The sequence below is a fragment of the Mytilus galloprovincialis genome, chromosome 2 (genome assembly GCF_965363235.1).
Source record: "Mytilus galloprovincialis chromosome 2, xbMytGall1.hap1.1, whole genome shotgun sequence".
Lineage (NCBI taxonomy): Eukaryota > Metazoa > Mollusca > Bivalvia > Mytilida > Mytilidae > Mytilus > Mytilus galloprovincialis.
In genome coordinates, this window is record NC_134839.1 from 38485412 (window position 1) to 38503190 (window position 17779).

Below are 17779 nucleotides of genomic sequence, written 5' to 3' on the forward strand. Positions count from 1 at the left end.
TCATATAGGAATTATAATATTTTATGATATAATATGCTATACTCAGGGAAAGGGATTTTGTAAATAACTTTTTTTGCAATGTTGTTTATATGTAAATGTAGCTAATGTTATATATATTACAGTCTGCTCTTATATTGTGTGCACAATACCTACTTATGTTATTCACCACCAAATCATTTTTCTGCCATTATAATGTATACTGATCTTTATTTCATACTCTGTGCACAATACCTACCTATGTTATTCACCACCAATCATTTTTCTGCCATTATAATGTATACTGATCTTTATTTCATACTCTGTGCACAATACCTACTTATGTTATTCACCACCAATTATTTTTCTGCCATTATAATGTATACTGATCTTTATTTCATACTCTGTGCACAATACCTACTTATGTTAATCACCACCAATCATTTTTCTACCATTATAATGTATACTGATCTTTATTTCATACTCTGTGCACAATACCTACCTAGTATGTTATTCACCACCAAATCATTTTACTACCATTATAATCTATACTGATCTTTATTTCATACTCTGTGCACAATACCTACCTATGTTATTCACCACCAATCATTTTTCTACAATTATAATGTATACTGATCTTTATTTCATACTCTGTGCACAATACCTACTTATGTTATTCACCACCCAAAAATTTTCTGCCATTATAATGTATACTGATCTTTATTTCATACTCTGTGCACAATACCTACTTATGTTATTCACCACCCAATCATTTTTCTACCATTATAATGTATACTGATCTTTATTTCATACTCTGTGCACAATACCTACTTATGTTATTCACCACCAATTATTTTATACCATTATAATCTATACTGATCTTTATTTCATACTCAGTGCACAATACACACATTTGTAATTCACCACCAATTATTTTTCTACCATTATAATGTATACTGATCTTTATTTCATACTCAGTGCACAAAACACACATTTGTAATTCACCATTAAATCATTTTTCTACCATTATAATGTATACTGATCTTTATAATGTATACTGATCTTTATTTCATACTCAGTGCACAAAACACACATTTGTAATTCACCATTAAATCATTTTTCTACCATTATAATGTATACTGATCTTTATTTCATACTCTGTGCACAATACCTACTTATGTTATTCACCACCAAATCATTTTTCTGCCATTATAATGTATCATACATATATACTGATCTTTATTTCATACTCTGTGCACAATACACGTGCTTGTAATTGACACCATCAATCATTTTACAACTATTATAATATACATTGATTTTTATTTCATACTCTGTGCACAATACACACATTTGTAATTTACCTTCACTCATTTACCATATTAAGAATCAGTTTAAAATAAGAAAAATAGTGAGAAATAATAATGAAAAATGAAACAAATTGGACTTCTATTCATTTTAAGTTGTCAATCATTTATTTTGTACACTTCTTTTATCATACCGACTCTTTAGATCATTCCATACCAAAATGATATTTGCAGCTTCTCTACTGCATTCATAAAGATCATAGCAAAGCTGCTTTAAATGTTAAGCATTATGATACATGGTCAAACTAAATGATATATCAGTTTTGAGCTTCACTATATGAAGCTATTTACCTGTTGAATTCCTCATGTAAATCACTGCACAGCCTTTACTCAGATAGTGCTTGAGATGCATATAAAAGTTAAAAAAAATCACTGTTCACAATTGCATTGCTACTATGTTTCGCTTGCAGGAATTTTACAATTGACCATGATATATGAATCTTGTCTCACTTTTGAATAATGAAACAGAATATGAGACAATGATGTCTAATTTCTTTCACCATAACGAAAAACTCTATATATAATACAGTAGGTAAAAGAATTTGATAATTATATCTTGCATTCAGATGCCTTATATTAACATGTTCTCATACTGGCATTTGTCTGTTGTCCTTGATCTCATTTTTATGGTTCAAGGACTGCTTAATAAACTAGTGTTTTTATTATGTGATTTGAAGTAGTTATGAGTAAAATGACGGGTGAATTTAGTATATGGAATCATTGCAAATTATGTATGCATGTATGTCAGATAGGGTCAAACTGAAATCATTTTCAAAATTCATTTGTCAATCGACATAAAGTTTTTACAATTGGGTTTACTTTGAGAAACTGTCAGCAAAAGGTCAGTTATACTTGATTATTGATGTATGGAATGATTACATGGTGTTCATGTTCATCCTGCAATATTATTTTGACCTCAACTTCATTTTTCCACTAAACATTGGTCAACCATTAGTTTTGGTGATTAGTTCTGTATACATTTCATAACAGCTAAACTGTATTTGGTGTATATAATGACAGTAAAGTCTATATGTCTATATTTCATTGCTTAATCAACATGGACCTCAGTTTCATGGATCATTTTAATGTTGAATTTTTGTTTTACTATATAGATGCCTGTATATTAAGAATTTAAAATTCATTCATAGACAATTATGCAGACATTCCAGTGTGTGAACTCATGTTAAAGTTTATATGATTACAAATCTCCAAAATGAGATTTTGTCTTAGAAGATGATTAAGGAGTAACTAATTTTGTTAAATTCTATTTCAGTGAGTGTTCCAACAACAACATATACACCTGTATCTGGTAAGTTTTTTCTGCCCGACCTACAATAGTAGAGGGTTATTATGTTTTCTGGTATGTACGTCCGTTTGTCCATCTGTCAGTCCGTCCGTCTGTATGTTCGTCTGTGCGTCAGTTCGCCAGGATTCAGGTTAAAGTTTTGGTCAAGGAAGATTGTGATAAAGTTGAAGTCCAATCAACTTTAAACTTAGCACACATGTTCCCAATGCTATGATCTTTCTAATTTTAATGCCAAATTAAAGTTTTGACCACAATTTTAAGGTCCACTGAAGTGCGAAGTTCAGGTTAAAGTTTTTGGTCAAGGAAGATTTTGATAAAGTTGAAGTCCAATCAACTTGAAACTAAGTTCACATGTTCCCTATGATATGATCTTTCTAATTTAAATGCCAAATTAAAATTTTGACCCCCATTTCACGGTCCACTGAACATGGAAAATGATAGTGGGAGTGGGGCATCCTTATACTATGGACACATTCTTGTTTTAATTTTATTTATAACACATTTAAAAAAAAGAATTTTCATTTAATTAAAATGCTGATGGATCATTTATTATTATATTGAACTTGGAGAACACAAGTTGGATATCAAACAATATCCAATTCTCGCTCTCATTATGTAACTTATAAGTAGTGGTACTCTATCACCATTTAAATTATTTTCAGTTTAATTTTTTTTTTGTTTGATGTAATAATTTTTTTGTTCTCATCTAAATAAAGCTTATAATTGATCTGAGGAATAGCATGCAATATGTGATGTTAACATATAGCATTTTTAAGTATTCCCTTTTGTAAAAAATAAGATGCAAGACTTCTAATGATTTTTTGATTCCTTCTTATCAATTCATATTTGTCTCTGACAGTCTGTTGCATTTTAAGTATTTCTTTAGTATCATATTATGTCTGAATTATGAATCTGAACTACCCAGATTGTAATATTTTGATATTTATTAACTTTTTTTTATAGGTGAATTAAAAGTAGAAGTAATCCTGACCATAGATGTAACGCCAACTGGAGATTTATCCAATGAAAATACTGTGTACTATCAACAATTAAAAGCTGAGACTTTGACAGTTGTAAGTTCATATACAACGCCCATGAAGGTCTTATTTGGTCCAACAGAACCTTGTTGAATGTTATTATAATTATATGAAAGATTGCATATTATGATATACTATAGTATAGATTTAAGAACTGACTTGGAAAAGGCATTTTTGTTTTCATGAGAAAATGTGGTGATTTACACCTTTGTATCAATAAAGAACAATACAAATGGTATGGGGAAAGCAGAAAAATCAGAACTCAAAGAAGACTACACCCTAACCAAGAATTAGAATTATAATGGAACAAACAAAAGACAACAAACCATCTCTCTGTCTTTACATTGAACAACAAGAATCCAACTTTCAAAAACCTGTGGTCTTCCAACTAATAGCACCAACTTAAATCTTCTATCCCAGTCAGTTACATTTTTATGTTTCAATGACATATGCAGTGTCTATATTTCACAATAAAAAAATATACATGTTTTACATAGATATTCTAGTAGATCTATAAATAATGGAAAACAATTAAAATCTTAACATCATTCAGAATCAAACTTATAAGCAATTTCAGTTTGAAACTATCATTGGGTCACATTAATCAGATGACATTTTGAAGACCTTCAATTTTATACAAATATATCATGCTTACAAGGGGTATTTTTGGCTAATACCCCTTGTAAGCATGATATATTTGTTTAATTCCACCGAATGTCCTTTGTTTCTATCTTGACCTCGAAACCGGTATTTCTTAAAAATACCCCTCGTAAGCATGATTTAATTGTTTAATTCCACCAAATGCTTTTTTTGTATCAGTATCAGGCTTGACTTCAGTTTTTGTTTGAAATCAGGTCCTGCTTGACTGTTTAATATTTGCTACACCAAATGCTTTTTTGTATCAGTATCAGTCTTGACTTCAGATTTTTTTTTGTAATCAGGTCCTGCTTGACTGTTTGATATTTGCTACACCAAATGTTTTTTTGTATGAGTATCAGTCTTGACTGCAGATTTTTTTGTGTAATCAGGTACTGCTTGACTGTTTAATATTTGCTACTTGTATATGTTTATATAGTAATCAGCTGTTCCGTGTTCCTCACTGTACAATACTCTTGTTTCTAAACTAAATTGTTAATAGCCTGGTAGCAAGTTTTAATTGTATTACATAATGGATTTTTAGTGGGGCAAACTAAATGACACAACTTATGATAAAGCCGGACAACAATCGTGACTTAGACAAATTAAACTTACTAACTACTGTGTGACAGGCTCAGATGACACAAAATCCTAACAACACAAAATGTGATTCAAGATGAAGAATAGCAAAAAAAAACCTTTAAAAATGAACAATATTTTCAATGCAGATGCGGGGGATACTATCTTAAAATTTCTGTTGGATATAGGTACTCCAAACTAACAGTGACATCTGGATGAAGAACAGCAATAAAAGATACATTCATGACTTTCTTTGTATATGTTTAATGAGTAAATTCGAGTTGCAAAAGACGAAACTTGGACTTTCTGATTTCGAATTCATATCTATACACTAAGGCACAATATAACACAAATCATAATATATGTTTGATAATTGATATTAAATATTTCAAAATATTTTCAACAAATTAAAATACATGTAACGAGTCAGTAACTTGAAAAATTAATGTAAGATTTAAAATTCCAGCAATAAACTTTCAAATTAATAGCGCTTTAGGTCAATAAGTCAACAGACGCATCTAAATGTTTATGGCTGAACCATATTAATGGTAACATTGCAGTCGTGAAACATGAAACCAGATCCTGTTGAATTAGGTGTTTTCACCTGTTGATTTGTGTTTGGAATATTTGTGATATCGGATAACGGTTGAAGCTCCACTTCTCCCTGCACAATTTCATCAATTATTTCATCAGTTTGTGAAGCGGAAAGAACCAATTCATCCTCCGTCACACGGTTGTCGAATTCTACAATCAGATTTTCACTTTGAGTTTGAGTAACGGTGGTAAATTCAGACACAAATTTAGATATTTCTCGTTTCTGTTTATTTGTTGTGTCACGGCAATAAGATTCGATACTTTCCTCACTACGGGGGCCAGATATAGTGATAATGTGACGTCCTTCAAATCCTGCTTCATTCAAAAGCGTAATGCAAGTTGCACGAATGCAATGGTTACTATAGACTTTGGACAAACTGGCAGCTTTAGAAATAGAAGTCATGATATCACCAAGTGTGTTTTTACCCAATGGCTTGTTTTGAAACCAACTATTACCATCCTCATCAAATCCATCCTTAGGTCTTTGCAATAGCGCAGAACAATTTGGGTTTCTTTTCTCTAAATATTTAACAAAGGATGCCAGTGGGCACATTGCAGTTTTTGTTTCATACATCCTACCACCTTCGGGTTCAAATTCCTCAGTTTGGTCACCCTGATGATTTTTAGTTAACTCTGATGTAACTTTACTAACAAAACGCTTACCAGAATCATCGGTTAAAATGTCAAAATCGGACACTTTCAGGTCTCTCAAGTTTTCTTGTCCCCTACGACAAAAAATACAAAATGAGTTCAAAGAACACCTTGTTAAGAAGTCCAGTAGGTATGTTAGGATTAAATACACGAGGATGATTGTAAAGTTTGACTATATCACCTTTCTGAATACTTGGTTTATGTTGAATCTTTCCCTTTCCTTCTTGTCTCAATTTTTTTACACATGGCTTTGAATGCATCTGCAATGATATCAAAAGATTTGCTAACGAGTGGATTTCTGAGAAACCTATTCAAGCTCTGACGAACCACTAAGGAACTGCTACGAGTATAGAGTTCTCCGTTGTGGCGCCGCTAGCAAATACCCCGGCACATGGAATTCCGTAAGGACAAATTCCCCGGCAGAGAAAAAAATCCCAATAAATAGAAAATTGGTGAAAAATACCATGTCTTTCATCCAATCAAAAGACAGCATTAATACATGAGGTGGAATTAACTGAATAAACACATATGATACCAAAACATTTGTAAAGAGTAAATACAAATTTCTAAGGATATATACAACAATGTTGATGAATTTAAATTATGATATGATAATTAAACCTTTTTAAGTGTTTGAAAATATTTTATTTTTTTATTTTTTTAGTTGACAACTTACTACTCTTCTTCAGCTGCAACAAAAGCCAATTTCATTAAAGTAGTTGTTTATACAATAAGGTAGGAGAAGCTACACATATACTTTATATTTCCTTGTCTAATGAGAATGGTACCAATACAAATGTCCTTATCAATCACAAAGGAGTTTTGTTTACAGCTGTTCCAAACATTAATGTCTCGCAGATTTAAGAGTAATTTATGGTTTAATGACTTATATTTTCTGATACCACCCTTATAAAAATATATTTTATGGTAGAATCAAGGATACACTCGGAAAGTTTTGCTTCTCAAAGTGTGGGAACCCTGTAGTTAAAGAAGATTGACAACAAGTTCTGTTCAGGTTTAATTTCATGACCTAAATGTTATATTCCATGTTTGACTGAATATGAAAAGTTTAAAAAATATTTCAAAAGTTTTTTTGTTTTAAATTAGTTGTTATTTCAAGAAATGTCAATAGGATAGAAATTCAAAATTAATTTAGATTAATGCAATAGTAGTTGTAGGTCCTAGATTGTAAAAAAGAATTTTTAAAGTTCATACAATACATGAAATTAATCATATATAACCTCTTTATGTCTCATTAATCACTATGTAAGCTTTTCTGTAGAAAGTATTGAAGTTGTTGAAATTTTAGCTTTGAGCAATATTTTTTATTTTTTCTCAGCCGAGGAAGTTTAGTTGTGAATCATGCAGTCATACTGAATTCAACATCTACGACTGGCCCAAATCAAGTTGCTGCTGCCACTAATAATATTGTAAATGGGGGTGCTACAGTGACATTTGGTGCAGGTCAAACCACTCCAGTTACTGCTGGTGCCTCTACTGCTGCCATTTATGCACCAGGAGGAAATAATGGTACTTCATTTATTATACTCATACTAATTTCCTTTTCTATTCCTAGGCTAAGTAATTTCTTTGGATACGATGATATAATATAAATTCCAACAGCAGTATACTACTGTTGCCTTTATTTATTTCCTAATATCAACTTAATTATAGAAATTAAGGCAAGAAAGCAAATTGGCACAATATGATTTGAAATTCTATTTTTTTTTACTTAAGTATTAGAAAAAATAATTTGTTCTAAATACTGAGTTCTACTAAAATGTAGGTTAGAGGTTAGATAATTTTCAATGCCTAAAAATGTTTAATCACTTATAAACTTTATTGCAAGATTTTTTATTACATTTTGTACTGCTATTTGAATGTATTTTATATGTTTGAATATAATATTTGCTACATTCATAGTTATGATAAAAACTAATTTTGATCTACCTGATAACAAACTTTATATCAATATGAACTAAAAGTGAAAGACCTCAGATCAAAGAATTATTTGAATCTGTAATAAATTTGAATTCAGGAAAATTGATACAAAAAAAAACGTATGATGAAAACTAAGCCATCCAAACGGGGTTATAGCCATGTGAGCATGGCCAAGGCAAATTTGACTTTCTCTGATATTTCAGTATAAGCTAAATAATCCCTATAGCCCTGTGTGTGTGAGCATGCCTAACCCTGTGAAGTTGGGTTAGTTATCATCATACATTTCTTGTCATTTTCCTGAATTTAAAATTATTCCAGATTTAACTAATTCTTATGTTTTAGTATGATTGTTTTATTTGCTTTGATGAATATATATTAATATTTTGGAATTGATCTTACAGCTACAGTTACAACATCTACAACTATTTGTGGCACATTCAATACATTGAACACATGTCCAACAGGTCAGGAATGTTCTATCGCTGGTAATGGCGTACCCTATTGTGCGTAAGTAAACTTATAATTTATTTATAATCTTTATTCTTTATGGTTCTTAAATAAAAAGTATTTACTAAATATGCATGAGGAAAAAAATCTAAAGTTAATTATGTTTTTTAACATCTTTGAAATTCAAAATTTTGAATAAGGCCTCACTGGTGATCCGACTAATAGAAGAAATATTCCAAATGACAGTAGAGAGTTCCATTGTAGATATTTAACAGATACACTAGTTATGAGGAAATCATTCTACTCTTTATAATGATAAATATTTCCTAAACCTATGCTTTACACAACCCTACTAAAATGACTTATTTTATCAATTTGTTATTTCTTCTTTCTGTTTCATGAAGAATTCTTGAAATAAATGTATTCTGAGGTTCAAATTTTTTTATTGCATGTTGGATCAGTAACAGTTATAATGTAGTTTTTGAGTTTTACAAATATACAAACACATCCTTATTTTTGTTTTTAGGCCACTTAAGAGTACAGGTAAGTTTTGATAATGATGAATCATGCTAAAAAATATACCTTAATAATAGGATATAAAGTAACTGCCAATAAACAAATGATAGAAGTACAGAAATTGCTAAAAACTGGAAAATTTTCTTTTGATACTTAAAAGTAGAATCACAAAAAAAAATTGTATCACTCGCAGCAAGCTTATGCATGTGTAAAATAAGAGGAAGAAGATTATCAAGGTGGCATTCAAAAATCTTTAGTGATATTGATACCAAACAGACATATAAAGAAAGAGAAACAAGTTATATCAACAATTCATCTTATAGTCTGGGTCTTGACAGTAAAATACATTTTAAAAAACTTCTCAGGCAATGAATTTTTGTAATTCAAATAATCTTTGATAACTATTTCAAAATGTAATTTCGAATCAATCATGAAAAACTGATTTTTTTAATTTTTCTCATATCTGTTTTTTCATGACCACATTTGATGTCATTGCTTACTTTATAGTATTTGTTGTTTGCTTGACAGCTGATGAACAGCAGATAAAAGTTGAAATTGTCTGCTGCAAATTAGTTGTTCATACATTGTTTTTTTTTACTGAGAAATAATGCCTTATCATTTCATTTTACTACTTAAATTTGTTTAACTACCATATCCTAGCTATACATTGATGTTTTATCTTATTATTTAATTTTAGATAATTTCCCATTGATAGTAGGCCTTGGTGTTGGAATTCCTTTGTTTTTCATCGTCCTAGCATTGATCATAGTCCTATGTGTATATAACAGTAAACGTCAAAAAAGTAACTCGTTAGACGATGATGATTTAGACAGGTAAGAATATAATAGAACTATCACGTTTAATTACTGTATATGCAGTAGTTATAGATTGTAATTACTCAAACAGAAAACCATTTACTCTTTTGACAAATCCTTGTATTGGGTGAAAAGGTTACAATTTTAATCACATACAGCCAAGAATACATAGGAAAAATCAGTTAAATCAATCAAAGATAACCCCTTTTATTAACCGGATTTTTGTGACAAAAATGTCGGTTATTGATTTGGGGATGTACGGCGGGCGGGCGGGCGGTCGGGCGGGCGGGCGGGAATCAAATGTTGTCCGTGCATTAACTCATGAACCGTTCAACCAAAGCTTTTAAAATTTTAATATGTTGTTACTGACAACTAAATGAAGGTCAAGTTCAATAATGGCGATTTTGACTTTTACCGTTCAGGAGTTATGGTTCTTGAAAGATTGAAAAATGGAGTTTACAGTCGTGTCCATGCATTTACGCATGAACTGTTCTACCTAAGCTTCCCAAATTTTAATATGTTGTTACTGATGACAAAATGGAGGTCAAATTCAATAATGGCGATTTTGACTTTTACTGTTCAGGAGTTATGGTTCTTGAAAGATTGAAAAATGGAGTTTCCAGTCGTGTCCGTGCATTTACGCATGAACTGTTCTACCTAAGCTTCCCAAATTTTAATATGTTGTTACTGATGACAAAATGGAGGTCAAGTTCAATAATGACGATTTTGACTTTTACCGTTCAGGAGTTATGGTTCTTGAAAGATAGAAAAATGGTGTTTCCAGTCGTGTCCATGCATTTTCTCATGAACCATTCAACCAAAGCTTTTGAAATTTTTATATGTTGTTACTGATGGCAAATTAAAAGTCAAGTTCAATTATGACGATTTTGACTTTTACTGTTCAGGAGTTATGGTTCTTGAAAGATTGTGAAATGGCGTTTCCATTCATGTTGTTGCATTTACTCATGAACCATTCAATCTAAGCTTTTCAAATTTTAAGATGTTGATACTGATGACAAAATGGAGGTCAAATTTGATATTGACGATTTTCACTTTCACCATTCATCAGTAATGGTTCTTGTGATATTGCCAGGACACAAATAAATATTAATAAATCCGGTTTGCTGTCGTTGTGACAGCCTCTTGTTGGTTATCAGTCTGAACCATTTTAAGTATATTTGTAGTAGCAATTTTTATATTCTGTTGGTATAAGAAATGAGTTGGAAATTCTGCTAATTTGAAAAATTTATATCACATATTAATAAAAACACTAAATCAGGTACTTGCAAATTGTGCTTCATTCAAATAACTTCTCTAAAATATCTTATTGCATAGGTTTTTTTCTAAAAAAAAAAATCCAGTATTTTGTTGAATTAAACAAAGATATCTCAAGATAAAAACACAATTTTATTGTAAACCTTCAACTGTTTGATTTAGTTGTACAGTTTATTCCTCCAATATTTATTAGCTTGTCTCCAATATATATAGTCTTTTGAACATATAACTAAAAAAATGGCATTTATATTTCATTTTTTTTCCTTACAGAACAATGCCTGCTCATGAAGGATTTTTCACTGGTGCTTTACCTGGTCGATTCAATAGCTGGAATCGCCCTGGTGATAGTGCATTCCATGGTCGTTGGGATGATGAGTCTGTCGATTCAGAAAGAGGAGGAGCGTATGATAATGAGATGTTTCGTGGAAAAGATCCCTATGGTAAATAAGACAATGCAAGATTTGAACATTAGAGGTTGTTTCAATTAAAGCAAATAATGATATAAATTTTTTTTTTAAATAATTGTTTACAAGTGTAATAAGAAAATAGGATTTTGAAAAGTTTAAAGAATGTATCATATTTCAGCATTCAGCAATTGTGAAAAATGCATTATGTTAAAAGTTAAATGAGTTTTTTTATAAGTATAATATCAGCAAAACAATAGTAACCCTGTATCATACATAAAAAGCCACCAGTAGCCAACAATTTATATTTATAACGGATTTCTGATCACATTCTTGATTTTAGTCCATTTAATGAAAGTCATTCTAAATTAAAGTATGTGCACAGATACTTTAAAATGTTACTGTGTACATTTACACACGAAACACAAGTTTAAACCCAAGTTACAGGAGTGGATCAAATAAAAAAATGATTAACATAAAAGCAAAAGTTATGTTCAACATTAAGCCTGTGTGACAGAGTTGCAATCTTAGTTTAAGAAGAATTGCAAAAGTTCATGAACTAAACTGTTAAACATTTACTGACAAAATATATTATTTAAAGCATGCCAATATAGAAGTACTAATGGGATTGTATTCTTAAAGAGTGACCATGATAGTTGTAAACCTGTATGATAAAACCAGGTGTTCTGTGCATACAACACATATTTTTTATAAACCTTCATCAGATGCACAATTTGAGAAGTCACAGAATAAATACAAGATAATATATAATAGAAAAACAAGGGATATGGAGTATTCATCCATGAAACAAAATCAGTTCATGTCCAACAATAAAAGAAAAAAAGAAACATGCATACAAAAAGTAACAGAACAGCCCTTTTAGAATCATATTCAAAACAGTGTGGCTGTGGCCATTGATTGACAACCTAAATTATCCCATTGACTGGGACAGATTAAGTGAACGTTTGTCTGTAACGATCACTGCTCACTTCTTACTTATTATAGAATTTAAACTGTGGGGTCACCAAAGGATTTTAACGCCTTTAATAATTAAAAAAATCGTAAAATTAATCAGGAATAACCTTTAGGTTTTGATTTATATTATTGATATAAATCAAAACATCGTGTTATTCCTTCCTGAATAATTTTTCGAATTACTTTATTTAGGTTTTGAGAACCTTTGGTGACCCCACAGTTTCAGTGTCTTTAAAAAGTACACAGTGAGCAGTGATCGTTACAGACAAACCTATACCTAATTTTTCCCAGTCAATGGGATAATTTAGATCGTCAATCAATGGCCACAGCTACACTGTTTTGAATATGATTCTATTGCATGTACATCTTAAACACAGTGTCAAGATGCAATGATTTCATGAAGAAATCTGATTTTAAGACAAGGTCATATCCCATATATACTTGACGTTATGAAAGCTCTTTTAAAACAACATGTAAAAACCATTGAACAGCATTAAAACCAACTTGTAGCACAGTCCTCTTTGTTCCTGCTAAGCAGAAAAGATAACTATTATTTTTAGAACAAACATAGAAAGTATATCTAATGAATTTATCCAGCACTTATTAGTAACATGTACAAATACATTTTCCGATAAAGATGAACTTCTTGAATGAAGGAAAATAATAACTATCAAGGTGAGGCACATATGAACTTTATGCTCTGTAAACAAATGTAATTGAAAAGCTTGAGAAATTTAAATTGTTTGATATATTTACTTTTTCTTTTAATAGTGTATGATAACAATAAAGGAGGAAAACCTGCTTCATTTTCATGGGATTTTATTTTCCAAAGTTTACCTGGTAATAGTCAGGTAAGCATATCAGGAAATGTGATGGTTATTGGATTGAATCGTTAACAAAAATGTTTTTGAAAAGTTTCATGGAGGATTCATTTCTTTAAGAATTAATGAAGTCCTTATTAGGTTTTGAATACTGGGTAGTGAATTGAGCACTGTAAGGTCTGTAAAGCAAAATATTAGACAGTGCTATAATGTTGTAATTTGAATGTTGGAAAGATAATTTTCATTTCAATAGACAGAAGGTGCATTAGCTACAAGTCTATTTGCAAATATTTGGCCATCACGACAAGTCATTACACAATCGTAAAAAGGAGTTTTTAGAATCTTTATCAGCAGTCAGTACATTTACAAAAAAAAAATGGCAGGCATACAATACTCCTAAAACAGGTTTAGATACATTAAGATTGAGCAAAATACACCATCAAAGAAAGGGAGGACAGATAATATACTCCGGCAGGGTTACCTGCTTCATCAGGAACAGTTGTCACTTACATTATTAGTAGTACATCTGAACAATTGTCACTTGAAATCTTATTTCAAATTTTGTTTTTTTATTGTCAGTTGGTGCTTATGTCTTCAATTTTAGTAATGTTAACATTATAATCTTGCAAAGTTACATTATTACATTATAAGTAGTACATGTGAAAGGAGACACAAGTGCTTAATCAATATATTGAAGGCAAAATGTCTGAGAATTACTGAATTACACACAGTTTAAACATATTGTAATTTTTTAGCATTTCAAATGTCAAAGTGTTCGTTAAAATATAAATATTTGTTCTGGTACTTGTGATCTCATAAGGTTATATGTGCTATTGTGATATGGAATCGCACTTAGTTTGAATGCTTAGTCTCAAAATTAAAAGTGAGACTTTTCATATTGCATTTGTCATGAATAAACCTTTATTGTTACAGTATCATATAAAGAGGCCAGAAACAAATCAAAAAGCTAACCCAGTTTATTCGGTAAGTTTATTATTCATATAGACTTAAGTCATTGGTAATCCAATCATTTTTAATGACAAGTTATTCTAATTTTGTAAAACTATGAACATTAATACACATATATTTTGTGTAAGGAGCACACCCCTTTTAAAAAAATCTGTATAGTGATCATGCATAAATGTAGTGTATCAATTAAGATATAAAAACACAAAATGAGGCATATAGTATGTTACTGCTTACAGATGGAAAGTTAATTTGACAATTTGAAAACTAAAAAAACAATAATCAAAATCCAGAAATGTTTACTAGTGTTATTCCATACATAGAAGAATAAAAACTGAATGATTTATGGAACTAATGAGAATAATTTTGTAATGTCAAGAAAAAAGGTTCTCATTGTTAATACATTTTTTGGTGAGATGCTTTAACAAGTTTGATTTACTAAATGAATAAATTTTCAGAGAAGATGTGTTATTCTTTGTTCTTATGTATAATAATTTGACAATAATGTTATACAATAAAATAATTTAATGTTGCTTTAAAGTTTTTTTTTGCTTTACTTTGTATATATTTTTATTTCAGAAGAAAGGTGGAGGTCCATCAACTAATGCATAGATGACTTAGGATAGTTCAATAAATTTTAACAAGTGTTCCTCTAAGAGGGCTTCCATATACCCATGTGCCAATATTAGAGATATTCTTCATCTAATGAAATAGAGACATGAAAACATTGACATTGAATATGTGCTTTGTGTAATCATCATATTGTATATATCCCAATGTCAAAATTATGTGTTTTAAAAGTGAGGCATATAGAATGTATATACAGCTGATTTGTAAGGTCAGCTGTAAGTAAAAATTTCATACATTTTAAAATTATGATCTTTATACTTGACTGATGCTGAATGTAATTAGTTTACAGGTAAAATATTATAATATAATAAATTATATTTATTGTAAAAAATAGAAAAGAACTTAAAATGTTTTCCAAACTGAAAACACTTAAAAGAAGAGAACAGCACAACACAACACAATACAGGTGTTTTCTGATGAACAGAAAAACGCAGGGATTTTGGTGTAAATTTATTTGTGGATATTTATACAGGGTTTCATAATGTAAAACTGTAGATATGATATATAGAATAATTATATCAGACGGATTCATTTTAATGGCAATTTATGTATAAAGGAATAGATGTGTTTTATCATTTTATTTAATACAACATTACATATTGATCATCATTTTTAGCAGATTTTTGTTTCTAAATTTTTCTCATTTTGTTAAATCCATTATTATTTTCCATTGAACATTTAGTGTGAACACTTTAAAAGACAACTCTTTCCTTTATTGGAAATAAGCAATACTTCTATTGCACTTATGTCCCAAGATTGTTTATGTACAGAAATAGATGTTCTTATGCTTATTTATTGAAAATTGCATTTGAAATTATCTCAAATTTGATTTTTGGGAAAGGCCAGTTTGGGATTATAAATCCAGATTTACATTATGAGTTGTAATATTGTCATTGCGGAATCTTAATTATTATTGATATAATGTTTTTTCTTCAATATTGCAATTTCCAAAATATATTTTATATTTTTAAGATTTTTTTTTTTTTTTTTATAAATTTATGAATTTGACTGGTGCTATCTAGATATCTAATCCATCAAATTTCTTCCCTGATACCAGTGTTTAAAAAATAATTCTCTATATTTGCTGTTCAATAGTGTTTCAAATTTTGTCAATTACAAAATCTATAGGAATACTCATTCCATAATGCATGTTCTTCCATTTAAAGATTTTAACTAATAGTTATTATTGTTTTATAAATCATGCGTTACAATCATTTTCTATTTAACTTTTAATAAGAGCCAACTTGTTTTAAGGGTAAATGTGAGTTGTTATTTTACATGAATGAATGTGACTTTTTAAAATAAGTGCAATCGTCTTATTATGTACCATTTTCTTTATTCAATCAAATTGTATAAACATATGAATTTTATTTTGCTTTTTGTAATGATATATAAAAGCATTTAGGTTTACATCTCAGGGATTTAGATTTGTTTAAAAATTTGGTAGTATCCATCAAAAGTACTATCAAAGCTTGGTTTGGTAAATTCATCTACATGTACCCAGTAACAATAACTTGTCAAAATTGAAACCTTGATTTGCTCTAGTTTTTAAAAACAACTAAGTTTGAAAACAAATAAATATGTGAAAAATATAAAACAAAATAGATTCTGATGAAAACAGCGTTGAGGAAGATGACTTTCGCCTTTTATAAATTCTACATAAGCTTTACTTTGTATCATTAAATCAATCGGAGTTCATATTGTAAGTGCAATATTTTTATAAGTCATATTTGGAATTGTTGTTTTAGATACATTTCCTACATGGAAATTAAGCTTGCAAAGTTTATTCATCCTTTATAGCAACACTGTAAACTGCTTTTTATCATTTGTATTATAAGTTTTATCATACAAGGAAGAAGTATCAAAAGCACAATACACTTTAAGGGATACCTAATAACTGACCTAAAACTTTTTAAAATTGGGTCCAATGATATCTTCATGACAAAAATATAGTCCCCTTATGTTATGACTTCTATCAAATACATATTATTTTACATGTTCATCCTCAAATACTGTAACACTACTGTGTGATGAATATATTATTTTTCTTTCAAATCTCAAAATCAGAAACATTGTTAAGTGTATGTTTTAAGTGTTCTTTGATTTTATTGAGGTTTATTTTATTATTTAAAACAAGTTATATGATTAGGACAATACATTTGATTATAGGAAAAGGTGGTACTCAGCGTTTTAAGATGTGATTATTATTTACGTAAAATGAAATTGTAATTTTTTAATAAAACATGATTTTATATCATATTTTTTTCAAATATGGTAGAATAATAAGTAGCTGACAATTTTGAATTAAATGTAATCAGCTTATCAAGCTATAGTTGTTTATAGATTTGGAATTTTAACATACATGTATATATATATATATGAAGTAAGTTATGTTCCATAATTACTTGTTTTGTCTTTTAAATATTGTTATATTAAGCATTTATATTTTAAGAAAAAAAATCAAAATTTATTTATACATATATATTCAAATATAAAAATAAAAATATTTTTATAGTGGAGTGTTTCATTGTCTACATACTAACTTGCCTACTCAGTTAATGTAATATTCTTGTTTATGACTTTTTAATGAAAATGTTGACTCTGTCTTTAAAATGCTTCACATAGAAAAAAACAAGAAATATGTGACCATTTAGGAATCATAATAAAAACAAATAATATCTTGTCCAAATGATGAAGGCTGATATCTAACAAACTTGTAAACTGGTACTTTCAAGAAAATGTTAAATGGTTAAAACACTTTCCTAACAAACTATGATTGGTATCTATGGTTAAAATTTTCTTACATAAATGATTATATGCTTGATCAGAGCTTAAAATGGGGA

The 17779-nt window shown here is 29.5% G+C and overlaps 1 protein-coding gene across 2 annotated transcripts in view; it reads left to right on the forward strand.

The window, feature by feature from the left end:
• The window catches only part of LOC143063546 (uncharacterized), an 84407-nt gene extending 66956 nt beyond the window's left edge, over positions 1 to 17451 (forward strand). The window contains exons 43-53 of one of the 2 annotated variants that reach the window (XM_076235751.1): positions 2617 to 2652; positions 3613 to 3722; positions 6811 to 6881; positions 7486 to 7676; positions 8489 to 8594; positions 9061 to 9077; positions 9748 to 9883; positions 11411 to 11580; positions 13291 to 13370; positions 14274 to 14324; positions 14886 to 17451. In XM_076235751.1, the coding sequence (XP_076091866.1) occupies positions 2617 to 2652; positions 3613 to 3722; positions 6811 to 6881; positions 7486 to 7676; positions 8489 to 8594; positions 9061 to 9077; positions 9748 to 9883; positions 11411 to 11580; positions 13291 to 13370; positions 14274 to 14324; positions 14886 to 14918 (1001 nt within the window). In that variant the 3' untranslated portion in view covers positions 14919 to 17451. The remainder of the gene's footprint in view (positions 1 to 2616; positions 2653 to 3612; positions 3723 to 6810; positions 6882 to 7485; positions 7677 to 8488; positions 8595 to 9060; positions 9078 to 9747; positions 9884 to 11410; positions 11581 to 13290; positions 13371 to 14273; positions 14325 to 14885) is intronic. The other variant, XM_076235752.1, reaches the window with a different exon arrangement.
• Positions 17452 to 17779: the final 328 nt, after the last annotated feature.